We start from the raw sequence: 26,357 nt of genomic DNA, 5'->3' as shown, positions 1-26,357 counted from the left end.
AAACAGAGATTGCTGACAGTGCACAGAGCAGAAGTACACTACGCTGGGAGGCTGGAATGGAGACTAAAGTGCTAGAGTTCCCCTATGCTTAGACTATATTGAATGTTGGGAAAATGGAGGGTATCAGGAGAGAGGAGCATGCTTTCTGTCATACACACTCTTGGGTTGTGCTGAAGGGTGGCAGATGTCCCAGGCATGAAGGAAAATATCCCATTAACACATGGCCCTTATAGCAATGTTCTTCCATTGTGAAAGGCTGGAGGGAGGGAGAAGCATTAAGAAAGGGTGATAGAGAACGTGTATGCTCTGTATGTCTTTTTTTTAAAATTTTTTTTTGCAATGCATGCGTTGCCTGGAGCCACTCAGATTCTGTCCCTGAGCCTGACTCTCTTCTTGCTAACATGGTGGCACATCGCCATGCTAAGTGGCAACCTTGGTGGAAAACCAGTGTTAACTGAGAATAAGATCAGGCCCATTTTCTCTTGGCAGATTTATGAATTTATGCCTATGGGCAACAAAGCCAAGGGGCGTGCACCTCAGATGTTTGGCCAAATCCAGGCCTGGCACTTCATCTTGCCTTAGGCTGACCTTGTTAAAGCTCCCTTCATGTACAATCCCTCACAGCAATGGATATTTCCCAGCCACTTCTAATTCAGCCACAAGGCCTGAATTGCTCAGAATGAGTGTTCATTTTGAAGCCCAGAAATGTGTTAAGCTAATTATTCTTTGAAATCCACCCGATCCCTCTCCTGCCTTTCCCTTCCTTTGGCGCTGGCTGTCGGATCATTCCCCAGAGAAGAGTAGCTTTAAGTAGGCAATTACTTGAGATTCGTAGGGTTTATTAGGAGTGAGAGAAGGCCAATCATGTCTGGCCTTTCTCACCTCTCAAATGGGAAGAGAAGGTTCCTCTGGCCAGCCAGACATACATCTCCATTATCTATGACTGCTGTGGTGCTAATGGATGTCCTTTCCTCCTCTCAAGAGGAGGAACACAGGCCACAGCTGTGTGAAATCCTTAATTCCTTTGGACTGTCGGTTAGCTCGACCTGATAGCAAATGTGTACATCTCAGGCATCAGTAAACAGTAAATGGCTGGACTACATCAAGGAGACAGAGAGAGAGACCTGCTCCTACAAAGCAAGGGTGGGGAGCACACTTCTCTGTGGGGGTGCTGCATCTGGCTTTGCCAGTCTTTTCAGGCATCCTTTGATACAGTCCCTGTCCCTGTTATCCCAGCTGCAGGATATTGTAGGATTCCCCTCGCTTTTAACAGGGCCAGATGGCAGTGGACCACATGCAGAATCCATCCTTACACCCCTGGAATGAGCTGGAAAACAGACTAGTTTGGGAGTCCTCTCATTTTAGATCTTGTTCTGCTTCTTAATGCTTTAGCCCTTTTGGAGGACTGAGATTATGGACTGCAAAAAGCTGCTGATGTTTTTTATGAAGGTACTGATAGCTTGCACTGTTCCTTTAGACTTTCAGAAGGATGTCTTCTCAGTAGTTATTAAAGTCTGTCTTTTGGGGAACTGTCCTTGCATGAGATAAACTGGCCTTTTACTTCAGATCAGCAATGACATCTTGTCTTGGCCTCTAATAAGATCAGAGCATATGAATATCGTGTTTTCAGAATGGCTGTCACCTCCTTGGAAACCTCAGATAATTGTAAGGCTCTCGCTTCTGCTTTGTTTTGCATTTTACTATTATTCTGTCCCTCAGATAGCTGTGCCTGCCCCTCCCATTTGTTCCTCTTTCCCTCCCAGCACAATTAGCTCTACATTTTCATTAACAAGATCATTATAGGAAATGCTCACGGTCAGTTGTCAGTACTAACTGTCTGGGTTGGGCCTTTGCAGGTTACTGGTTTAATTTGCATTTATCTGCATGAGCCTTCCTCCTGAAGGGAAGGGCCAAGGGATGGCTCAATCTCTTTCCAGGCAGACCAACTTTAAGAATATGTGGCAGGAGACAAAGATATGTGGCTGGTTTTGTGGTGGGCCTTGAGATGGTCATTTTGAAAAGCAAGACAAAGAACCCCAGAAAAACACTTCTGCTTACTACCCAGAATCTCTTTTTGTCCCTGTATTCCTCTTTCCTGCCATAACAAACACTGAGGATAAGGAGAGTCCTTGGTTATCCATAAAGCTTGAGGGCAAGGCAAACAGAAAACAGAATCCTACCTTATGTTTGAGCAGAAGGCAAAGATTCCCTACTTCATGTCCAGAGTGGGAAATACGAAAGGATGTGCTCCCCTCCCTGCTCCATTCCATAAATGGCAGCCTCACATCCAGTGCAGCAGGATCCCTAGACCTGTTCCTGCGGCCAGGGTCATGTTCCTCTCTTCCTAACTTCTCCCAAGGTCATATTATCTTCCCCTACTTCCAGAGGAGTTGGTATTGGAAAGATTCCAGAGGTGATTGACACTTCTCACGTCTGTCAAACCAGGCCTTCACTTTTACCTGGCTCACTCCCTGTAAATTACGTAATGTTACAAAAAAGGAAGAAGAAGAAAGCAGACAATATGACATGACTCTGTGAGCTGAGGCTCATGCCTCAGTCTCCCTTTGACTACAAAATCAATTTGCACTTAAACTCAGATCTTGTGTGAGCTCAGTCCTTCATCCTGTGTGTACTGAGCCAACAAGGCATGCTGAGGGGCAAGTGGTATCTGGCTGGGGATGAGGATGCAGTCAGTAAACTCATCCTTCAGTTCTGCTAATGAGCTCATACTCCCCACATGAATGATGCAGTGAATCCTCTGCTAATTCAGGCCTGACTTAACCAGCACTTCACCTTTTTTTGGCTTTTCCACATGTGCACACACATATAAACACTACGGTCTGCACCTGCCCTTTGCCTTGTGAAGTGCCAGCAATGTAGAGTTTAGCTCATAGTACAGCCAAAACATCAGTGAGTGTAGTTGGAGTTCATCCTTCTTTTTCTTCAGTCCCATCTTCCATGATCATCTTCACACTGTCCCCCTTATCCTCTGTCAGTCACTCGCTGCAACCACGTCATCTGACATTCTCCTGTAGCACATTAGTGAAAGCCCAGCTGCAGAGGAAGAGTGAGGGGATTACCAGAAAGTATATGTTCTGGACTACAGCAGACAAATGGCCATACATATCTGCTTTGCTGAAGCCAGGTGAGATGGCACTTCAGCTGTGTGTATGTATTCATGTATTTACATGTGGGTTTGTTGTTGCCAGCTCAGGTAAACCCTCCTGCTTGTTCTTAGTATCTTGTCTCAACATTTAAAATTCAGATTTTTTTACCTTTCAAAACTGGCTGATACCTGAAAAACTCAGATATCAGAAGAAAATGCACTTTGGGATTCAGAGTGCTTTTTAAAAGACACAACTCAGAACAAGCCCAGCCTCCACTAACTCATATGGAAGCTGTTGTTTCTCACTAGCTGCTATGATCAAGCCACCATTTTCTGCATTTAAAAATTAAATTTTCTTCCCTTTTTCTAAATGATTTATCCTTTCTCTGCGAGTATTTCCTAAGGTGACTAAGGAGGGGAGAAGCATTAATAGCGTTCTGAGACAAGAGATAAATGCTTGACATTAAGAGAGCAGTGCTGATCAGGAAAGTAGGAACACACATTGCTGGGTTATTGTGTTTGCAGAGATGAGCTTGCCCTAAAGGCCATCAAAAGTGGGTCTGCAAGGGAAGGGCACCTGCAGGCTCCAGCTTGTATGATTGGCACTCTGGAAAGAGATACAATCATGTTACAGCTGTGAGGAGGTTCCTAGTGCTGGTGTTTTAGCCATCCGTGCCCAAAGGGGAACCTTCTGTTGAAATCATGGGCACGGCATTGCCCTGAAAGCAATTCAGCTAATTCAGTGTTAGAAGTTCCTTTGACAGTCATTAACCCTAACCAGTATAGGAACAGGGGTAACAAAAAGCCACCAAGAAGTCAATTAACAAAAAATGCCATCTCATTTCTGTATCTTTCAGATCGAAATGCTAGAGCACAAATACGGCGGTCACCTGGTGTCTCGCAGGGCAGCTTGCACCATCCAAACCGCCTTCCGGCAGTACCAGCTCAGCAAGAACTTTGAGAAGATCCGCAACTCGCTGCTGGAGAGCCGCATGCCGCGCCGCATCTCCCTGAGGAAAGTCCGCGTCCAGAACTCGGAGAGCTTCTCCGCGGAGAAAGCCCTGGTGGAGGGATACAACTTCGTCGGCATCCCATTGGTGAGGTCCCCGTCCTTGCCCGCCACCATCAGTGGGGCCCTGACTGAGCTGGAGGACTCCTTCACGGAACAAGTTCAGTCCCTGGCCAAGTCTATTGATGATGCCCTCAGCAACTGGAGCCTGAAGACCATGTGCTCCCTGCAAGATGGGGGCTCATACCAGATAAGGGAGACCTTCAGTGCTAGCTCAATGCAGCCAAACCAAGACTTAGAAGCTGAGTTGCAGGACAAGGAGAAGGAGGAAGGTCTCCTGCCAGATACTCTACCCAAAAGCAGCAGCACTCTCATGATGGCTTTTCGAGATGTCACAGTCCAGATTGACAACAAGAACATCTCTGTCTCGTCATCTACCTCGGTGTCCATGGCAAACTGCCTCAGCAGCAATGACCAGGCTGGGCTCTCTCAAGCTATCAAAGCTGAAGAAAGCCCAGGAGAAGGGGAGGGAGAAGCCAGTGAGCCACCAGCTGCCCCAGAGAGCTTACCTGAGTCCAGAGCTCTCCAGAACAGCCACACTTTCACCGAGGTGGATGTCAGTACTAATGGCACGGGAGACAGCAGTGCTGAGACTGATCAGATGGCAGTGCAGAAGCTCCAATTTGATGCTGGCAATGAGGCGGGGCAAAGCAAAGGCTCTGAGTCTGAAAATGCAGATAACTCAGAGCAGCTGAGCAGCAGCAGCACCTCCACTTCAGCCAAGTCAGCCTCTGAGGTGTCCTCGAAAGAAGCACTGCAGGCCATGATCCTCAGCCTCCCCAGGTACCACTGCGAGAACCCCGCGAGCTGCAAGTCCCCCACGCTCTCCACAGACACCATGAGGAAGCGACTCTACCGCATTGGACTGAACCTCTTCAATATGTAAGTCACTCTTCCTCTGTTGTGTTTCCCAGCCTATTTCAGGCCTCACAGGAGCAGGTGATGGCAGACTCTTGGTCTAGATCCATTTCTGGGGAAGTTCTTTCATATTCAAGGGCATGGCCGTCTGGGTATGCAATGAGGGACACAGCTTGGCTGCCCAGAAATTTCCTCCCTATACTCTCACAAGTGCTGTCCTGATCTTCTGTCTAACAGAGGAACAAGCCCACTGCTCCATGACTAGTGCCCATGCTCTCAGAATTTACTGTACCTTCAGTCCCAGTTGCCATCCATTTGGCATCCACCAGCTGAGCCTGGGATCTAGGCTCCTGCTCCACTGTGTGGAAAGGAACAAACATAGCTGGCATGGTAAACTCAGCCCTGGTTCCTTAACATGGGGCAATTACAAATAAAGAGAGAGAGAAGTAGAGCTGAACTTAGCTAGCCCAGCGTGAGTCATGATGACAAAATTACATCTCTGGCTGTCATTTACCTTCAGATATCTGGGTAGATTTTCACCTTACAGACCAGGTTTAGTCATCTCAGCCTCTTACACCTTGGAGTTTGATATCCTATGGGAAGGCTGTAGGTGTGAAAGCAAAAGCAGAGCAGCCCAGAGGTTACCACGAGAAGAGGTTAACTCATGGGGTCACATGTAGCCTATTGTGGATTGGCAGAAAGCAGCTGAGTTCCTGTAAGAACCTTTAGATTTACTTGTTGCTTTTAGATGAGACTTTTCTCATCTAAGAAAGCTATGAGAAATACTGGGTTTTGCTTCATCATCACACTCTTATCTTATGCTGTCTTGGTTTCCATTTGAGTCACCTAATGGTGAGGATGTAATGTACCCATTCTAAAGGAATGTTTTACCACCCATTAGCATGGGCCTTTTGGTCAGAGTGGGGACTGATGATTATGCAGTCCTAGGCAGAAGTTTTGCACAGATGAAGGGGCAATGCACATCATTTATATACATGTAGTATGAAGGCTGTGAAATCCATGAGGCAGGAACCAAGAGAGATTTTTAGGGCTGGGTTCAGAACCCATCCAGAACTGAAGTGATGTTAGATCAGACAGATCTGGGACTCTTACAGAACTGAGGATGATGTATTACTAGTTATGAGATCAGGTTCGAGGACAGGAGTGAGGAAACTGACCTGTTAGCTCTGGGGAGTGCAGGTTTTTTTGTTCTCTGATCGGTGTCTGAGTGGACACGTGGCTCCCCTTGTGACACCATAGTTCACCTCCACCCAAGGGGCTGGGAAGGCTGTTGGGCTCTCTGCAGACATTTGGTTGTTGATTTCCCTGTCAGTGTCTAGGAAGGAGCCAGTTTACCCTTGTGGAGTTTGCAATGTGGGCACTGACCCACGGGGCATGGAGCTGAGGTTGTGTGTGTGCACATCCTGGACCAGCAGCTGGAAGCCTGCAGTTGCCAGCAGCATAGTCTACCTGGCCTTGTGCTGTGTTTTTGGGAAGCAGCACTCTGGCTTGGAGCAGCCCCTGGGAACACATCGATGCTGTGCTGCGGTGGCGCTTTCCCCGTCCCCACTGCACAGTGAGGGGGTGAAATCCCCGGAACGGAGAGTGCTTCATTCTGCAGCACTGCTGTAATAGCTCAGTGTGTGTGGGCAGCTGGCTGCGTGGGCAGAGGGAAAGCCAGCAGGACGTGAGGAATCCCGCAGCATTTGCTGGCTGTGCTTAACACCCCTGCAACAGTAAAAAGAATAGCAGAGACCAGGCTCAGGAGAGATGGAAGTGGAGTTGTTTGCTACACATCTGGGTAAAAGCTGCATGCTGCAGTACATGGGATACATCTGCAGGTGTTCAGTGGCGGAGATGTTGTACTGCTATCAGGATTTTGTGAGGAACAAATTGAATCCCAGGAAGAAGTGATGAAAGACTGCTGTTACTGAGAGTAGTGTGTGCAAGTGTATCCGAGTTATAGTCTAGGCAGTGCAGGAGGGCTGTCATAGTTGGACTGTTTTATTCTGCATCCTTTGCATTGTGTGTGCCATCTCTACTGAAATCTGCACATGCCAGTACATGAGCTACATTTTTCTGGCCATATTCAGCTCCCAGCTCCTATGGAGTAAATCCAAAGTCAGTCTAGTGGCTAGTCAGTCACACTGGTGTAGCTGAGTTCATTCTCATTTGTGAACACTGTATTGTCCCTTGCCAAATACCAAAGCGTGCAGGTGGATGTGCATTTTATGAATCCCTGTTGCTTAGCTTGACTCTTGTCCTGACCATATCACCTCTGCTCTTAGCAGGGAACTTTACCTGTGCTCTTCAAAGGTGAACCAGGAGGTCTGTGTGATAATGAAGAAGCTGTACTGTTGCTTTTCTGTGAAGAAGGCCTGGGTTTTTCGGTATCAGATCTTGCAGCTCTCCCATTCATACATTTAGTGGGTTGATTGTTCTCACAGCCACTCTCCCCAGGGATGCCACACTGCCCAGGATATTTTCTTTTGACATGACACAGTAAGCAGAACTATTTCAAGCTCATCCACTTTTTGTCTGCCCATGAGGCTTCTGCAAGGAGCAGGCCATTCTGCTGAATGCTGATCCCCTTATAGCTAGACATATGTTGCTCACCCACATACTTCACCACCTGACAGTGTCACAGTCTGTGCCTGTGCATATCATGCATTCACGTGCTCCGAAATCTCATCCTATCCTTTCCCCACCCCAGGAAACAGCCTGAGCAAACTCACTCCTTGAGCCTTGACAAAGAACCCTGAATTTGGGTTAATGATGGAAGTATGGCATCCTTTCATGAAGTCACACTCTCACCTCTCCCCACTCACCAGCTCAGAGAACCCAAGGAATGTGGCGATCTTCCTGGCGTTGCACTCATTCACCTCAGCACAAGTGCACCTTGACAGAGACCCTTCAACGTGGCAGACTGAAATATAAGAAAACCTCCTGCACAACACACATGTACAATTCGTTCTTGTCTGTCCTGTGGGACAGGCACCCCATAGGCTCACAGCCACTCCCAGGATACATAGAAGCACATGTGCTTATAGGAGGCATGAGGAGCAAGCCAAAATACGTAGACGCACAGGCTCTGACAAACATGTAGGGTGCAAAAGAAATCTGCAGGTACAGGTCATACATACACACAAATGTGTGCTTGTTGAGACATGCACTACCCCCCAAGGGGGAAGGGCAAGCCCTGGTATTGATACAGGCTGGGGGATGAACGGATTCAGAGCAGCCCTGTTGAGAAGGACATGGGGGTGCTGGTGATGAGAGGCTGGACACAAGCTGGTAATGTGCTCTCACAGCCCAGAAAGCCAGTTGTATCCTGGGCTGCATCAAAAGCAGTGTGGGCAGCAGGCTGAGAGAGGAGATTCTGTCCCTTTACTCCACTCTTGTAAGACCCTACCTGGAGTGTTATATCCAGCTCTGGGGTCCCCAGAAGGACATGGACCTGTAGGAGTGAGTACAGAGGAGGGCACAATGATGATCAAAGGGCTGGAGCACCTCTCCTATGAGGAAAGGCTAAGAGAGTTGGGGTTGTTCAGCGTGGACAAAAGAAAGAAGACTTTTGTTCTCCAGGACAAGACTTTATTGTGTCCAGTCAGTACTTGAAGGGGGCTTGTAAGAAAGATGGGGACAGATGTTTTAGCAGGGCCTATGGCAATAGAACAAAGGGTAATGGTTTTAAGCTGAAGGAGGATCAATTTAGATTAGATATTAGGGAAAAGTTTTTTACAATGAGGGTGGCAAAACACTGAAACAGGTTGCCCAGAGAGGTGGTAGAGGCCCTACCCCTGGAGACGTTCAAGATCAGGTTGGAGGGAGCTCTGAGCAACCTGATCTAGTTGTAAATGTCCCTACTGGCTGCAGGATGATTGGACTGGATGGCCTTTAAAGGTCCCTTCTAACCCAAACCATTCTATATTTCTGTATCTAGCACTATCAAGCAGAAAATCACTCCCACGGCCAGGCAATTGGGCCCACTCAACACTAGACTTGTTCTCAGAGAGGCACTCACAACTACAGAGGGAGAGAAACCCTCTGTCTGGGAGCTGCACAAAGCTCCCTCCCATCTATGACAAAGTGTTCTCCTGGTGCCTTCTCTCACACACAGAGATTTCTGCCTGAGGGTGAATCAATAAAGGAAAGAACAGCTAAGGGTGGGGAAAGTGGAGGACGAGAAGCAAATCTGAGTATGGGATTTCTGTTCAGGCAGCCAGCACCAAGCTCAGGTGAGGAAGGTAGAAAGTCTCACTCAACACTGAGCACTGAAAATGTATGAAAAAGAGAATTATTTTTTTAACAGAAAAAATGCCCACCTTTCATTATCCCCCTTTGAGTCTTGATCCTCATTTGCCCAGAAACCATGGCAAAAATGTCTCCGAAGTTTCTTCACAGACACATTTTTATCTTTGCCTTTGTCTGCCTTACAGAAGGTGCAACCCCAGCTCCCCTAAAGCAAAGGGTGACATGCCCAGCTCTCACCTCTGGTCCTTGGGGACATCTCTCTGTGGGTTACATTTGCAATAACTGAATGTAGTGACACTTCCTGAGTTGTCTGTGTGGGACACAGTGGGACGGGGATGATACAAGAGCCTTTGACTCTGGAGCAGATGGATGGCAGAAGAGAGTCACTGATGAGGCATGGTATAATGCAGCAGGATCCTTTGTGGCATTGAGATGGCACTTGTGATTACCAGCTGACTGCAGGTGCTATAAGTGACACAGCAGGTCCTATGCCATCATTTTGTCCTCAGCATCAAGTGGGTAGGACACTGCAAGTCACTTTTCTTCATCCCAGCCAGTCCCATTCCCGCCACAGGCATGAACTCATAGGAGCCCAGGCAAATACCAAGGGCTGCATTGCTGCAAGCCAATGAGGGGAACCAGAGGCAATAATCCCTCAAAGAGGTCATGCAAACTCACCATGTGTCTGTCCTTCCCTTTCAGAAACCCAGACAAGGGGATCCAGTTCCTGATCTCCCGAGGCTTCATCCCGGACACCCCCATTGGGGTGGCACACTTTCTGCTCCAGCGGAAGGGCCTCAGCCGCCAGATGATTGGGGAATTCCTGGGAAACAGCAAGAAGCAGTTCAACAGAGATGTCCTGGAGTAAGTGTGGAAACCTATTCCCCTTCTTCCTGCACTTTAGAGGAGTTGCCAGCCCACTGTGCTCCCGGTTGCATCAACAAGCACTCCATTGTCCTCCATGCCCCTCCGTTTCCACTCTGCAGGAACTTCCCCATTCCTGCTCCGTAACTGGCACCCCTCAACACATTTCCCAGTGTTGTGTTTAGTATCATCAGCCCTTTCATTTCAGTCTCTCCTCAGAAGGCCTGTGATCATCTAGCAGAAGCTCAGCTCTGTCAGGGGTTAGGACTAGTGATGCTGGGAGGTTTTGGGTCTGGGAAACTCTGTGGCTGGTGTCTCACCCCATCCAAATAAAGCACCTCTGATGCTTTCTGAGAAGAACTAAGAGAGGCAGAGGAGTAAAAATGTCTGCTCCTTGATCAGCAGGGAGAAGTAAATGCTGGCTACACAGCTGGTTCTCTTTCTGTCCAGGTTGGAGATGAGTGTCCTTTTCAGTTTGCCCAATTGCATTATAGGGATAATTAGAAGTGTGTTGAGAAGGCCTGCATGAGGAGGCATGCTACTAAGGGTTTGTCATTGCCATTGCAGTCACAGAGCACTGAGGAACATCCCCACTCCAAAATCTCCAATGAGCTGAACTGTCCTTTTTCAGAACAAGATCTCAGATTTCCCCCCTGCTTCTGTTCAGTCCTGTCTTTGCTGGATTGTTACCTTCAATTCTCCCCTGGTCACACAAGCCCTGTGTCTCTCAGCCACTTCTCTCCCTTCAAGTCTAGCTCATTCAGAGACACACTTCAAGGGATGACCAGAACTCAGCTGGGTCTTTTCTTTTATTATGCAGAAGCAGAGTTCTTAGGTGGGAAATCCTTTGCATTGAGTCCTTCATTATATTCTCCCATTCTCCAAAATGTTCTCTCACTTGAATTTTGCAGTGGTTTCTCTTGAACCAAACCATACAGAAGCCCCAAATCCAATGCACACACAACTTCTATTCCAGAAAAAGACTGGAGGATGACAAAGTTCAAGAGCCAAATCTAGGTCCAAATTTCAAAATTTATTCCCACTGCAATTGTTGTTGCTTATTGCTCCAGGTACCTGACCTTTAGTTCATCTCTTTTTTAATATACTGTATGGGTATTGATTTGGCCAGCAACAAGACACATGTTCTCTCCAGTCTCTTCATGCTGAGAGCCACAATTAAAAGTAATTGCCTCTTTTTCTCCAGCAAGCAATGTGTGGACTGCTTCCCCTGACAGATAATCTGCTGAAGTCCAAACCCAGCCTCTGCAGAGACAGGGAAATATTGCAATAGCAATATGCTGTTGCTAGCTTGTAGTCCTAAATTTGGCATCATCCCTGCAAATGACCAGGTTCTTCTGCCTCACATGGGACTACAAACTGTGTGTCAGCAGCTCCTGAGAACAGTCTCTATTGCAAAGCTTGGTATCTGCCTCCCAGCCCCAAGGCCCGGGAGCTGCTGTGTCGGGGTTGCCTGTCTTGTTTCTCCATATAGTGGGGGGGCCACTGAAGCCAGGGGCCCTACTCCATCATGCTCATTAACCTGAGTTTCCACTGCACCTCTCATTGTACCACTGCAAATGTTTATGAAAGAGTGACCTTGCCATCCTTTTTACCTTGCCATCCTTTGTAGAAAGCAAGGCTCAACGATGGGGACTGAGCTATTGAGGCTGTGGACATATCTTGGACATGGACTGTGTGTGTCTGAATGTATATCAAGAAACTGAGTCTGAATTCAGGGTTCAAACCCGTGTCTGATCTCTCCAGGCAACGGATGATATACTTGCACTAACAGTCTGTGCTGCCAGCCCCTCTTCACAATAAATGGCTGATTCGTCTTCCTTAAAGGCAAAGATGAAAGTAGACTTAAAATATACACAAAACTTCTAAAACAGGAAAGAAAGAACACGGACATTCAGCTGGTTGTGGCTGTGCTGTTTGAAGGTACTTTCACTCTCTTCCTGTGTCAGTTCTAAGCTTGAGGGAGCAATGTTTGGTGGTTTTTGCAAGCAAATTTTCCTCAGCTGCTTGTGAGGGCTGGCTGGGCAATGGCTGCACACCTAACAGTGTGACATGCATGGAAACAATTGAGAAAGTATTGACAGGAGAAATTCTGGCTCGGGATTATCATCCTGGATATTTTCCCTGTCCATGCTGCAGGAAGAAGAGGGCTGGCAGTGTAGTATAGTGTGCTGGCATTTGCAGTGCACTAAAGCGCAAGGTCTGGTCACAACTTCTGAGCTGTTTCTATGGGAACAAGAGGCAGATCAAAGACCTTTTGGTATCTTAGAATTGTCTAAGACCTAGTCTGGTTCTCATTCCCCATCCAACTCCATCAAAGTAGCTCAGGAACGCTGACTCAAGTTGAGAGAATAGTCTCTGCAAGGGCTGTCTTGCAGTCCCCGCATCTACCCACACTTAGAAAGCCAATGTTAAGGTATGTGGCATTCTCTGGAGACCATGTTGAAGCAACAATACCCCCTACAGTAGTTTTTGCACAATCTGCCCAATAGCACAGCCATTGTTGTGTCTCAAATTGGTGGAAGAAGAACGACCACTGTTAGTCCTGGCAAGGTCAGATGTCCAGGCAGGGTGGCCATGAGCACACAGCAGTTCTTGGACAGGCTTGACCACCTGCATGAGCAAGCTTGCATGCAGTCAGGGATATCTGTGCTCTTTCACATCCCAAACCTGACCCTGGAGCCTCCTCTTCCTCCCCAAAGCAATTTCAATTATTGATGCCACTTGCTGTGTTAGTTTAGCTTTCGCTTGATGTGAAAACTTATGTTGCAATTGTGTATTGTAAGCAATGTTTCTATTGCAGCCAGGTTAAATTAACCCAGCTACATGAATAAATAATAGGACAACTTTTAAAACATCTGCAAAAGTGTCAGACTCCCTTGTGCATTTGGAGGCAGGGCAGAGCTGCCCAGGTTACAAACTCCAGACTCAGCTGTAAAGCCCAGCCATAAGTCTGTACTCTGCAAAGTTCTCTTGGCTCCAACAGATATTGAAGCTGTGCTGGCTGACAGACAAGCCAACCTCTGTCTGTTCTTCCTGTCACAACAGAGCTCAGGAGTGCAGAGTGGCATTTGGCACTGTGAAGATGATCCCACTTTACTGCCCACCTAGTAAATGCAAAGCTCCAGAGAAGAGCCATGCTGGATGCAAAGCCTTTTATGTACATGGGCAGGGTTGAGGCAATGATAAGCATTTTATGAGGTTTGGAGTGCTTTGGTAGGCTGTTTTGCCTTTCCACACCTTCATGCCCACTGTCTAAATGCCCTGAAATTATAGTCTCCCTTCCATCTTCCCACTTTTATCTTTCAACCTTTAACTGATTTTCTTGGAAGTCAGAAAAGGTGTCTGGATAACTCACAAGTAATTATACACACTAGCCACAGGATCAAGGGAGAGGGCAGGGGATTTTCAACAGTTTCTGACTATCATTGACACATACACTTTGATAACACTAACCTGCTGAGGTTTGTCTCTTTAGGAAGATGCACTATGTAATTTTCTCTTGTAGAAAAGGCTTCAATCTTTAAAATAAGGATTTCTCTCAAGTGTTGTTGACCACCGACAAATTTAGTGTTTTCTATCAATTTACGAATTCCTTTCATCAAAGAGGCATGGATCCCTCAAGAGTGTTGTTCTTCTCAATGTGCTGGTTTAAACTGGACATCTAGCTTTTAGGCATTTTGTGTTACAGGGCATAAATCCCATCTGTAACCTATTTTAAGCATCCCACTGAACAACCACTCACTGCAATCAGCATCCCACAGAAGGATCCAGCCTCTTCTCTTGGGAATCTGCTTCCACAACCTGTCCTGCAGCCAGCTGGGAGGAGTCACTGGGGACCTATCTCAGGGTTTCAATGTCTAGCAGTCCAGGAAACACAGCTGGAAAGAGGTAGACCAGGTCATTAAAGCACCTATGTGGCAAGTGAGCAGTTTCAGTCAAATCTATTTGGCAAGTACTGCAGAAAAATAACTTTGTTACTTTAAAAAAGTCAATCCCAAGGCATTAAAACATATTTTTAATATGAGACACATCATCATTCTTGCATCCTTTATTCATTCTCTGTTTATCTGTTGCTTTTGTTGTCCTTCATTCATACTTCCCTTCGCTTTAGTTCATTCTTCCCCTCCACCTGTTTCTGGCTCAGGAATTGCTTCCTTTTATCCATTCTTGTTTATTCATGGACAAGAGGACAGAATGGGCAGGGACTCAAGCAGAGGAGACGTGCTGAGTTGGGGACTGGTTGATGTTAGACTATGAGTTGCTGTTGGGGACGCTCCCACTGGGGGTGAGCAGCTTTCCTGTCTGTCAAGCCTGTATTGTCTTTTCTTTCTCTCGTGGAAAAGTCAGGGACAGAAAAGCTGCTCTTAGGACTGTAAGTGCAGAGCTGGGAGCCCAGCAAAGAGACTGTCTCTCAAAGAAGTGTTAGATTCCTCTTGGACTGGCATAATGAACTTGTCGGGTTAGCCCAAACTAGGCTTCTTTCCCCTTCTCACTGAGGACATTGCAGAGGATCAATAAGGAGCGTGCGTCACAGGAGGGTTTGAGCAGCACGGTGTTGCAGCTTGTGCTGTGGAGCAATAGATAATGATGTGATGGAAACAGGACAGGGGGAAGAATGTGTTAGGCAGTTCTGGCCTCCTGCTGCAAGCAGAGCTGTAGCACAGATCAAACGTAAGCAAGAACTGCTTTCCCACGTCAGGCTTGTGAAGGCTGAAGGTGCAGCTTGAACCTGCCTAGGTCCACAGGAAAACAGTAGTTTCCTTTGTTCCCCAAGGGAATGTTCCCAGTGTCCCTTGGAGGGGAAGGTGTAGGCTGGGCAGAACCCTCCCCTGCATGGTCAACATGTCTGGTGTGGGAACAGCTCTGTACTTGTGAGGCAGCTTTGGTGCAAGGCATGGTACACTAGGCAATTCCTTGCTTAGGAAGGAGTAGGTGCCCAAGTAGCCATGTGAGACACCAACAACCATGGGAGGGCAAGTGGGCATGAATCAGCCCCAGAAAAAAGCAGGCAATATGTGTCATGTAGCATCCCCCTGAAAGAGAAGACTGGTGTAGGCCATGGTCTTCATTGTAGAGACTATCCTTGCACAAGAGGGCACAGAAGGCAGGATTGGGACACATGCCTGTGCCCACTGGTGCAAGGAATCAGTGAGTACTGCTAAGTTTTTGTTCAGTTAGCACATGCAGGGCAGCCTCCTCACATGGAGCTGAGCTCTTCCTCTACAATTCACCCAAATCCTGGTTCCCCTGCAGGAAGCCTGTAGAATTAGGGAAGCTGAGAAAAGGGATGATTTTTTATTAATATCTTTGTGCCTTGTGATTTTAAACTTTCCACCTGGCTGCCTCCCCCATTGCTCCCTCCCTGAGTGTAGGCTGTAGGTTCATTACAGACACTTTTAGTTGCATCCCAGCTCCTGCTGCATTGTCACCTGAGCGGAAAAGCTGGAAAATAGGTCATTACACTTGGGTGAGCAGATCCCAGCCCCACATGATACAGCTGCTTCCTGCCTTCACTGAACCCTTTTGCCACAGGCTTTTTTGCCATGCTTAGCCCTGTGCTAAGTCCTCACAGCTCTGAAGCCATTATGTCCACCCCCTTTGGGAGGAATGCCCTGTAGCCTAGGAGGCAGCATGGCTACCACAGAGATAATAGCTGGGCAAAATAATCCATCTAGAATCCATCTTTGGTCCTGGCAGCTGGTATGGAACGCTCTGCAGTTGTGAGATGCCTGTCTGTTGGGTGTCCCAGGGCACATCAAGCTCCCCATGGATACAGGTGGCACAAGAGCCCTCAAACCCCACTACTTTGTTTATGAGGCAGGGTGTCAGCTCTTTTTCTACACACTTCAGCAACATGATCCAAACATCCAAAGTCATATCCCTGCAAATACAGGGCTAAATGAGTTTCTGGATGCACTGTAAGCTCAATTTGTGTGGCCTGTTGCGAGTTCGTGGACATGAAGGAGTTGAAACAGGAGGAGATTTTATAAGGTGATTACTGTGCCCCTGCTTCGTTATCCTTGAGGCCTTCTGGAGGTCTTGGAGTAGCCATCTCACAGATGTCTGTGGAAAAAAATGAACCTGGCACTGGTTTTGGCATGTGCACATAAGCTGTTGGTTTATTCCTTGGATGCAGAGAGCTGCCCACTCTCACATCCTATGTCAGCTTCCAGGGTCTCTGCCTTGGAAAGAAAAGACCTTCTTGCTCTGGCTTCATAAAGAAAAGTTGCATTACATTTCAGGGGAGCTCCGACAAAGGCAGCACAGCGCATTCGGGAAGGTAATGGGAGTCAGCACAGGAATCTGAAGTCAGGCAAAGCAGCAAAACTTGCAGCCATGTAGCAGAGGAGCAGGAATATGGCAGCCCCATAGCACAGGGCTCTTCTTTGAATGAACTTTCCTGTGTCAAATTGCTCACAAAAAGTATCAGACAGCTATGAGCCACAGTTCTTTCTGTCTGTCTAGCAGCAGAAAGTAGCAGCCTACCTGATGGCTCCTCTAGGAGCTATTCCTCAGACATTTGGCACAGGCTTTGTCAGATAAATAAAATCCAAGCACAGGCTGACTTCACTTGAGTCAAACATTCTTCCTGACCTGTCTTTTCTGCCTGGTCAACTTTTCTCAGGAAGCAGGACACCCTTCTTTGGGCTTAGGAACAAATGGAAGAGACTCCTAGGAGTTCTTAAAATTTACAAAGTAAACCTGTATCCATGAGAGAAACTTTCAAAGGAGAAGCTGAGCATAACTTATGTAGCAATGCCTGTTTGAGTCTGAAAAGAGCTATGAGCAGCTGTCTTGTCCTACTTGTCCTAATAAAGGTTTGATGCTTTCTGTATCAAGGGCATTGACTTTATTACTTGAGATTTCTAAATGGGAGGACATGTTAGAGCAGCCTGTGTGGAAGGTGAAAGACTGATCAAAGAGGGAAGGAGGGAGCAAAAGATAGATGATTTAATGCTGGTGGATTGGGTGACCTCAGCAGCTCTCCCTGGTGTGTGCAAGGACTCTGCTTTCACATATTTGGAAGCAGACAATAGCAGCAAAATCATTGGGGTCAGTGCTGAGAAACATCACACTTTGGAAAGGATTAAAAAAATAACAATGAAAGTCCAAGTGCAGAGGTGGTTGCAGCTGTGAACACAATAATGACTAACCAGAGAAAAACTGTTCTTAGTATCAAAGATAAATTCCAAGAAGCAGAATGCCTTGATGTCAACCCAAGGGAGTGAGTATAAGTATGAGAAAAATAAAAATAACAAAGGGAAGAGGCAGTGGAGGAAGTTTTTCCTATTGCCAGAAACCATTTGTGAGTATTTCTGCAGTCCACCTCTTGGAGAGAGAAAAAAATGTTTCATGGAAGGTTTTCTGGGAGAGCAGTCACTTTGATTCTCTTCCCTTGCTCCTCATCAATTGTTCCTAAATTTCGATTGTATGGAGTTTGTGCAGGGAAAGAGCCCACATTTCCTAGCTGAGGCTGTAACAACTCCAGCTTTAGAAGATACAAAGCACTTTATGCTCATTCAGAGCTCTTGGTAAGTTATTCTGTGGGTGTCACCCCAGTTAAATGATGATATCTCAGCTTTGAATCAATAAGGCAATGGAAGAATGGAGAGATGTCTCTGAGCATTTGAACCCTGTCCCTCATGCATTTGAGGCATTGTACAACAGATTTTTATTCTAGTAAGGCTGCACATGGCACTCAACAGCCTAGTTCACAAACCACTTCCCAACAAGCCCACAGCAAACTGCAGCACTGTAGAAAAGACCAACAGACACATCTCCAGTTTATCACAGAAAGGAAGAAGAAGAAGAAACTGGTGACAGCACATCCCTTTATTGGAAGAGGTCTGTTTGGCATAATTTCCAGTACTCCTAGGAAATGGAAGGATCTAGAAGACAGCTAATCCCCTCCTCCTCTATTTTCCCTGCACCACTCCTCATACAGTCCCAGACAACCTGTCTTGGGGAAAATTTCCTCCTAACCTTAAAGTTGGGGTTAATTTATCCTTTACAACATGAGAAAGCAATCCAAACACAATACAAAGAATGAAATAAAGGGTGGAGAGAGGTAGATAGAACTAGTATCCAAGGTCTATAGATGCAGAAAATATGAAGTTCTTGAATTTTTAATACATTTCTTATGTCAAGTTGATGCCATTAGCAAATTAGTAACTTTGTATTTAAGGAAGGCTTAAAGAAAATAGGATTTTGGCAGCTGTGAATTTCTTGGTCTGTCAGACAGAATGTCAGCTTTGAAAATTTATTTGTAGGAAAGAATAATGAGAGATAGGAAGGTAAATGCAACATACAAAAGCCAATAGACAGTATACGATATCTGTCTTTGTTAAAATAACTAGTTTTCTAGACAAAGGACATATAGAAGGTAATTCTAGACTTCAGCAAAGCATTAGACATGAGAAATATTTAGTGGAGAGTGGAAGAGAGAGAAATTAGCAGAGGAATCATAAAGAGGGGAGAAAATTGGCTGATGCAGATATTAGTGCCTACATGCTCTGCTGAAATGGGAAGCTGGGCCTAAGGGAGGTTATGAACAGACTTTTCTGAGTCTAGTCTTTTGATTAATGCTTGCAGTAATGACCTGAGCACAAAAGGTAGGAATAGCTAACAGAATGTGCTGAAGCCACATGGGGAAGATGTTGTCTTTACAAGTGACTGAAATATCATGCTGTAAGAATAAGAACAAGTAGATTATTTGACTAATACAGACATCAAGAACTGTACTAGTAGGTTTTGGAGACTAACAGCAGGACCTTTATAAGATGACAGTGCTTTACTGGGAAATACAAGAGGTAGCCTCCCCTTCTTGGAGTATCTAAGTTGGCCATGAATTACAAGTGGGCAGTGCATCACTTTGAAATGAAAAGTGATACCAGACGAGAAGGTGGTGTTGCAATGTTACTTCTGTACAACAGCTTCCATTTCCTATTTTCCCTGAGCTGGCTCTGGTCTTAAAAGACCTACTGAATGCTGTTGCTGCAGTGGTTGAGAAGGGAGTGAAGAGTGGTGAAGAAGATATGGGTTGGAAATGGGGATGGATACTGGGCAGAATGGAGGGTGAGAACAGGCCAGTGAACTGAGATAACAGAAGGATGGATAAGCAGGTAGTGAACAAGTGCATGTGCTGACAGGGACGGAGGAATGAACGATGTGTGAAGGATTACCAGATGATAGGAAAGTCAGAAATAGATGGATCTATCTCTGTATTGATATTGGTCTTGATATAGGTGTCTAAATATCTATGTCAATATAGATGTCTAGATATGTATATAGATACAGGTAAATATCAATTCATATATATATATACTTTCTCTGTATATGCATGTGTAAATATATATATTCTGTATGTGGTATGGTTTGTATATATCACGGTGTATGTGCACATACACACACAAACATATATATATATATATATATGTAGTTAGGCACAAGAATTGCTCACCAGCTGTAGAACACAGAAATCACTTCTCTGAAATTACTGCCTACTGTAAGCATGACCTGGGCAGCTGTAGTGATGTCTCAGGACATTTCCTATGGTATTTCCCTGGGGGACTGAGCCTTGGCACTGCAGTGAAGGAGCCTGCCTGGTGTTGTCCGCGGGAGGATGTTCTGATGAAGGCTGTCCCCCTCTCACAGCTGCGTGGTGGACGAGATGGACTTCTCAGGCATGGAGCTGGATGAAGCCCTGCGGAAATTCCAGGCCCACATCCGCGTGCAGGGGGAGGCACAAAAGGTGGAGCGGCTAATTGAGGCTTTCAGGTAAGAGAATGAGCCCTGCAGTCCCACTGCTGCAACCAGGTGGAAGCAGAGAACACACCCGAGGCAAAAAAACAGTCATGGAGAGAATGACTGAGGATTTCCCTTCCAAGGAGGGTGGCCATGGAGGGGCCCTCTGTGCCACTGAAGTGTGGAGTCCTCTGTGGAGTCCTCTGTGCCACTGCTGCATATGAGCCACGTCCTTGTCAGATGTACGGTGGCATGAAGGACACAAAGGGCCAGAAGGAGGCCAGTGCTGACATATCTGCCAGCAAGGGGGTCCCTGTTCATTGGTGTGTTCAAAGGAAGAGCAGCAGTGGGGCTTGCAGGGATGCTGGGTTGCTCCCTTGGTGCATCCAGAGGAGTGCTTTGTCTCTAGCAAGGCAGGCTGGAGCAGTCACCTGCTGTATTACCCTTACACAGTGGCACCTCTCTAGTCTCACTTGCTTTTTTGGTTCCTGAGGACAAGAAGGCTGAAGTTTCAGTGGCCTACTTCAGCCATCGGTGGGGAAATTTGCCTTCAGAGAGCAGTCAGTTCCTTCTCGTTTGTATGAGAGGTGGATTGAAAGGAGCAATTTATACTACATGTGATAAAGCCATTGCCAACCTGGAGCAGAGGGCTCCCATGTTCCATGTTAAGTGTGTCCATCCCTCCTGCTGCAGCCAGAGGTACTGCATGTGTAACCCAGATGTGGTCCAGCAGTTTCACAACCCGGACACCATCTTCATCTTGGCCTTTGCAATCATCCTCCTCAACACGGACATGTACAGCCCCAACATCAAGCCTGACAGGAAGATGATGCTGGAGGACTTCATTCGCAATCTCAGAGGTGAGGGTCCTGCTTTGATTTTTTTTTTTTTTTGCCGTCTTGCTGCTCTCAATTCTGCCTAGGTGAAGGCAGCAAAAATCTAGGGGAACTGTCTTTCTCCAGGGCTGCTGCTGCTCCCTATGAGCCAGACATGGGAAGCCCTTTGAGGTCCCTTCTAGGGTGCTGGGGAAGGGAAAAATCTAATTAGCTTTTTCTTCTGCAGAAAGCTGTCCAGCCTTCTCTGAAACCAGCCATTTTTCTTGAGAGATGGTTTTATCTTTTAATAGATCTCATTGCTTGGAAGCAGTTCATTGTATTAAATTTTCCTATTGTTCAGCTCTATCCTTCTTAGACCCTGCTGGATTGTGCTAAACAAGTCCTTCCCCTCCTTGCCGGTTTGAATATATGAACACATTTTCCTTCTATTCAGGCTAAATCTTCCCCTTCTTAATTGCCTGCAATTACTTATAGTAACTGTAGGCGTGACAGAGTTCATGCATATATTACCTCTTTGCAATTTCTGATACATCAGTTCCCCAAATCAATTTTCTTCTGTTTTCAAGGTCAGTCCTTCCCATCTTGGTAATAGGTTGCTAAAAGCACTTTTTCAGATGTGGTCACAACATACTCATATATATAGAGCCACTGCCTCGTCCTTATTTTCAGATCTGCTAATGCAGCTTAGTATTATTTGGCCTTTTTGACATCATGTCTAGGCAAATTCTTGTCTAATTTCCCAGCCATATTCAGTCCTAGGTCATCTTAGCTCAACCATCTTCCAAGTTTCTCTTACTGCACATCTGCAATTCAGATGACGCTCCCTCAAAGTTTTTCCAGTGTAAACTCAGGTATTTTTTTGAAGATTTTGTATTTCTGTGGGTTCCTTTGACTTGTTTCTTTGTCCTGATTGCTGTTCAGAAACTGTCGTCTGAGCCTCCCACACCTTCCACAATTTGTCATCTGCTTCAGACTGGCATAATATGACACTGAGGTCCCTTTTCAAGTTAATTCTAGAGATACTGAATGGGAATGCTACCTGCCATCATCCCCCTTAGTATTACAGCTGAAAGCACTAACTCAAAAGGTGTTTTTTTTTTTCAATTGTCAACTTACTCTTTAGAGTTGCTTGAAAATCTGCCAGTTAACATCACAATGAATTAAGCCAACATGAGGGTCCCTCACCTCCAGTGTGTAACACACCACAACTCACTCACTCGAGCGAGTGAATGTCACCCCATTACAGACAAGGGGAGACAGCTCATAGCAGACTCACCTGCAGGCCAGTGCTCAGGTCAGTATCTTCACCAGCCTGTGTTTGAAAAAAGACAAGGTGTTCAAGATGAATTTGCAAGGACGTGGAGGAGGGAGCCAGGAGATGACAATGCCTCTCCATTCCTCAGCAGTTGCTCACCTGCTTCACTCAGGGTAGTACATCTCAGACCAGGTTGCTAGAGGGAAAGCAGAGAAAATCAATATAGAATGACTGAAGGAATTCAGTCTGGAGAAAGAACTGGTAGTTTGATTTGCACTGTTTGTCTCAGGGAAGGGTAAAAGAAAACTTTTCTACCAGGCTCTGAAGGGTCAGACAGCAAAATTTGGAGAATTACCCAAGGAGATGTAAAAGAGGAAAGGGGCAGGATCAAGACAGAGATATCACAGACTGAATAGCAGGAAATTTCTCCTAGGAGACAACACAGAAGGAAAATGGTGGAGGTCACCAAGCAGACAAGGAGAGCTGATGCTTGCATTGGCAGCAAGAGCTGCTGAATCCCATCGTAGGTCTTCTCCACATCTAGCATTTCTGATGATATGAAATCAATGCAGGGGTTGCTGCTGAATGGCCCAAGGTATATCAATGTGAAATTGTGGCTATAAAACCTTAGGGAACACATGGAAAGGAGCCACCATGCAGAGCAGTGGAATAATGAAATTTTCTGCATTGGCCTTAGAGTTGTCAGTCTCTCCTGCTGGTGCATTAGATGCGTTAGAGCAAGAAATAAGACAGCTTAAAGTGAAGTATTGCTATTCCCCTTCAGCCTTCCCAGCACTGCACAGTGCAGAGGCAGTAGTGGCTTGCCAGGGACGATACATTATCTGTGTTTGGCAGGGGTGGACGACGGTGCTGACATCCCACGGGACCTGGTGGTGGGAATCTATGAGAGAATCCAGCAGAAAGAGCTAAAGTCCAATGAGGACCATGTGACTTATGTCACCAAAGTGGAGAAGTCCATAGTTGGAATGAAAACGGTGAGCACCCATAACCTTGCTGGCACACAGCCCTCTGCCCCCTACCTCCCTCGGTGCCCTCTTTTCTGTGTTTTTCCTCTATGCCCTTCCTCCCCATATGTAATACTTTGTTTGTCTTGATGAATTTACTCCTTTTTCTCCAAACACTTTTCTCCCTGCTATCTCATTCTCTTCTAATTTTGGTGGATCTCCTTGGCCAGAATTTGCAGTATCTAGGGCAGTAATTATTTGCCCAAGAATTTTGCTGCAGATCCTGCCTGCCAGGGCTCCACTGATAGCTCTGCAGTGTTTCAAACTTTCAGGCCTCCTAAGGGTGTAGGAATTGGAAGGCAAAGTGATAGAAAACAATTTTAGCCATCTGTCTCTAATGAGTTCCCTAAAGATTACTGGGGTTAAGAGATCCCCAAATGTATAGACAGCTTCTTTAGCAGTAACCAATCTGTAATGCAAGACCACATGTACTGTTTACCCAAAAGGTGCAGAATAATTTCTCAAAGCCCAGGAAACCTGCAGGTGTCCCGCAGGGTGAGAGAGGATGAGCAGTCACCCAGGGATTGGAAGACAGAGGTACATAAAGGCAGGGGGTGTAAACAAGAGGGTTGCCTATAGCCTGCCCCCTGATTTATCTGGATTACAAAGGCACAGCTTTCTCTGCTATTGCACCAGCAGGAAAAGTGACGGCGAGGAGTGGCGGTGAGGAGATGATTTGAGTGGGCAAAATGGGCAGAATTGGCTTGAGCTATTGTCACTGGGCAGGGTTGTACAGGCTGAGGGTGGGAGAGACACCAGTGGCACCTCCCTCAGCCTCTGCATCCTTTGTGGGTTCCCTGCAGGTTCTGTCCGTGCCCCATCGCCGGCTGGTCTGCTGCAGCCGCCTGTACGAGGTGACCGACGTGAACAAAGTGCAGAAGCAGGCAGCTCACCAAAGGGAAGTTTTCCTCTTCAATGACCTGCTGGTGGTGAGTGTGCTCTAACAATTAGGCACTGCAGTAATAAAACTCGCCCTGATTTCTGAACAGAAATCTAAAACCAGTCCACAATATGCATTTTCCCCCTGTCTCCTAAGGACAGACCATCTCTTGGTTCATCACCATTGTAAGATGTCGCTCTGAATCCTTCACTGTTAAAAACCTACTAAATCTAAAACTCTACTAACCCTTGAAAAAACAAACTGTCACATCCCAGAGCCATCCAAGCAATGTCATTGCTCTCATGCCTTTGCCAGCAGGGAGGTTCATTTCATGAAAGAGAGGTTCGTTTCTTTGTCTGTTTGTACTGTAGTAGACAGAGCCCTCTCATGCACTTTAAATCTTTCCTCCCAGACACATTAAAACCACTGCCTTCTAACATGGAAAAGGTTGTAGCAGACTATATAGTACTTGCCAGACCCCCAAATGTGTATAGTACTTTTGAAAGTGTCCTGCCCCAGCAACCTTGAAATGAATTCAGGCAGGTACAGGAGAGCACAGGTACACTGAGACTGAGAGGAGGATGAACAGAATGGAAGCCCTGCTGAATTTAATGGCAAAGTGAAACTGTGTTTTTTGCAAATGTAAGGCTAAAACCAAACCCTTTTGTAGAAGCAGAGGATACGAGACCTGTACCACTATTCCTCTGCATCCATTTGTACAGTTGTGAATTTGGGGAGAGGGTCTGCTCTTTGCTATCCCTCTACTCCAAGGATCCATAAGAACTACTGCTGAGGAACGAAGGCAGCACAGCATTCAGTTATGCTATTTTTCCCAGCTCTAAGGTATTTATGACAGGCTTCCCTTTGCCTTTTTATCTGACCCTTGGTGAAGAGAATTACCCTTGCAAAGTCAGAAATGTGGTAATCAAAAAGCCAGGACCCCTGGGAGACAGAGAGCTGAGTGAGCCCAGGGTGATGCCTACAGAATTTCAGAAGTGTTGTTACAAGTGCAGCATGCCAGGCAGCTTTCTGGGCAAAGAGCCTGTCAGTCACCAAACGTTGCTCCCATCTATACTTAACAGAGCTTGCTAAAAGCTTTTTTGCTTTGAGCATTGTTCTTGCCTCACTGTTCCCCAAGACCCTGCCCAGTGATGCATCTCTCCCTCCAACAGATCCTCAAGCTTTGCCCGAAGAAGAAAAGCTCCTCAACGTACACATTTTGCAAGTCAGTCGGCCTGCTAGGGATGCAGTTCCATCTCTTTGAGAATGAATGTAAGTCTATTGCTCCTTGGTTGCCTGGAGGGGTTCGCCAGGGAAAAGGAGAAGGAGGGAGGGGACTGTGTCACCCAGTGTGAGTTTGCATCAGGAGAGAGAGTCTATCAGAGTTAAAAGCGGAGGGGAGAAAACTGAGGCTTGGTGCTGAGGAGATCACTGTTTAGGGACAGTGTGATGAGAAGCTCCTGGTACCTCTCCTAGGTCTGAGCACCTGCAGAGGGGACTCACTGAGGGCTCTGTCTTGTCATGGTGTCAGGGAGAACACTGGTGGTGAGGAAAGAGGGAATCAGTCCTCATATACATCCTACTGAGCTCTCAGGAGCCAACTGTAGGTGAAGAATCCTGCTGATGAAACTGCTGCTGCCAACTCTAGCCCCTGTCCCCTCATGCCCAAAGTCACAGCTCCCACCACTGCCTTTGACACTGGCAGAGGCTCAGGTGCTGCCGCCGCCTCCCTGCACAGTGCCATGCTGTGCTGTGCTGAAAGCTTCCCAAGACAGAAGCAGAGCCCTTGGAACAGCACCCACCAAAGCATGGCTAGGGGCCAGCCCTAGTCAGCCTGACCTTGATGGTCTGGGAATAGAGCCATGATGTGTCATGATTGAGGCTGGTTGTGCAGTGGAGGAGTTCCAGACACAGGCAGGCTTCCTGCTGGCACAGGCAGAGGGGCAGCACAGCAGTCCCAGGCAAGCATGGCTGATGCCCACTGGGTTTTCATGAGCACGTGCAGAACATGCTGCAAGAAAGGCAGACTGTGGCTATACTAAGTTTTTTACATCCCTTCTCTATTGGCAGCATGAGTCACTCCCTCAACACCCTACCCTCTGCAACATGCAGAAGCTCTCACATCCCTGTATGAACAAAAGGGTCATTCATAACTGAGCATCCCCAGGAGGCACCATCAGAGCTGGAATCAGCTTTCAGGGTTGGCGTGACTATCCTGGTAGTGCCCAGAGATCTTCTGGCAAGGGCATCCTATTGTGTATTCCCTGCAGAGACAGAAAAGCAGATGTCCTAAAGAGCTTGTGATCTGAACAGATGAGAGAGACACAGGGTGGGGAAAGGGACCTGGCACACAAACAGGGGGAGCTGAGGGCTGGCAGCAAATAAAAGGTTAGTTCTTTGGCTTGTTTGGTAAAGACTGATATGGGAAGGCTCATATATAAGACT

At 46.6% G+C, this 26,357-nt stretch overlaps 1 protein-coding gene across 7 annotated transcripts in view; it reads left to right on the top strand.

Moving 5' to 3' along the window:
• Positions 1 to 26,357, top strand: part of IQSEC3 (IQ motif and Sec7 domain ArfGEF 3) — a 101,781-nt gene that overhangs the window by 64,247 nt on the left and 11,177 nt on the right. For all 7 annotated transcript variants that reach the window (XM_064654606.1, XM_064654610.1, XM_064654612.1 and 4 more), the window contains exons 4-10: positions 3,964 to 5,057; positions 9,990 to 10,151; positions 19,827 to 19,949; positions 20,610 to 20,776; positions 22,863 to 23,002; positions 23,836 to 23,961; positions 25,085 to 25,184. In XM_064654606.1, coding sequence (XP_064510676.1) covers positions 3,964 to 5,057; positions 9,990 to 10,151; positions 19,827 to 19,949; positions 20,610 to 20,776; positions 22,863 to 23,002; positions 23,836 to 23,961; positions 25,085 to 25,184 — 1,912 coding nt within the window. The remainder of the gene's footprint in view (positions 1 to 3,963; positions 5,058 to 9,989; positions 10,152 to 19,826; positions 19,950 to 20,609; positions 20,777 to 22,862; positions 23,003 to 23,835; positions 23,962 to 25,084; positions 25,185 to 26,357) is intronic.

The sequence above is a fragment of the Pseudopipra pipra genome, chromosome 5 (genome assembly GCF_036250125.1).
Source record: "Pseudopipra pipra isolate bDixPip1 chromosome 5, bDixPip1.hap1, whole genome shotgun sequence".
NCBI lineage: Eukaryota > Metazoa > Chordata > Aves > Passeriformes > Pipridae > Pseudopipra > Pseudopipra pipra.
Note: the sequence above shows the minus strand (reverse complement) of the source record. Positions and strands in the feature narration are given on the sequence as shown.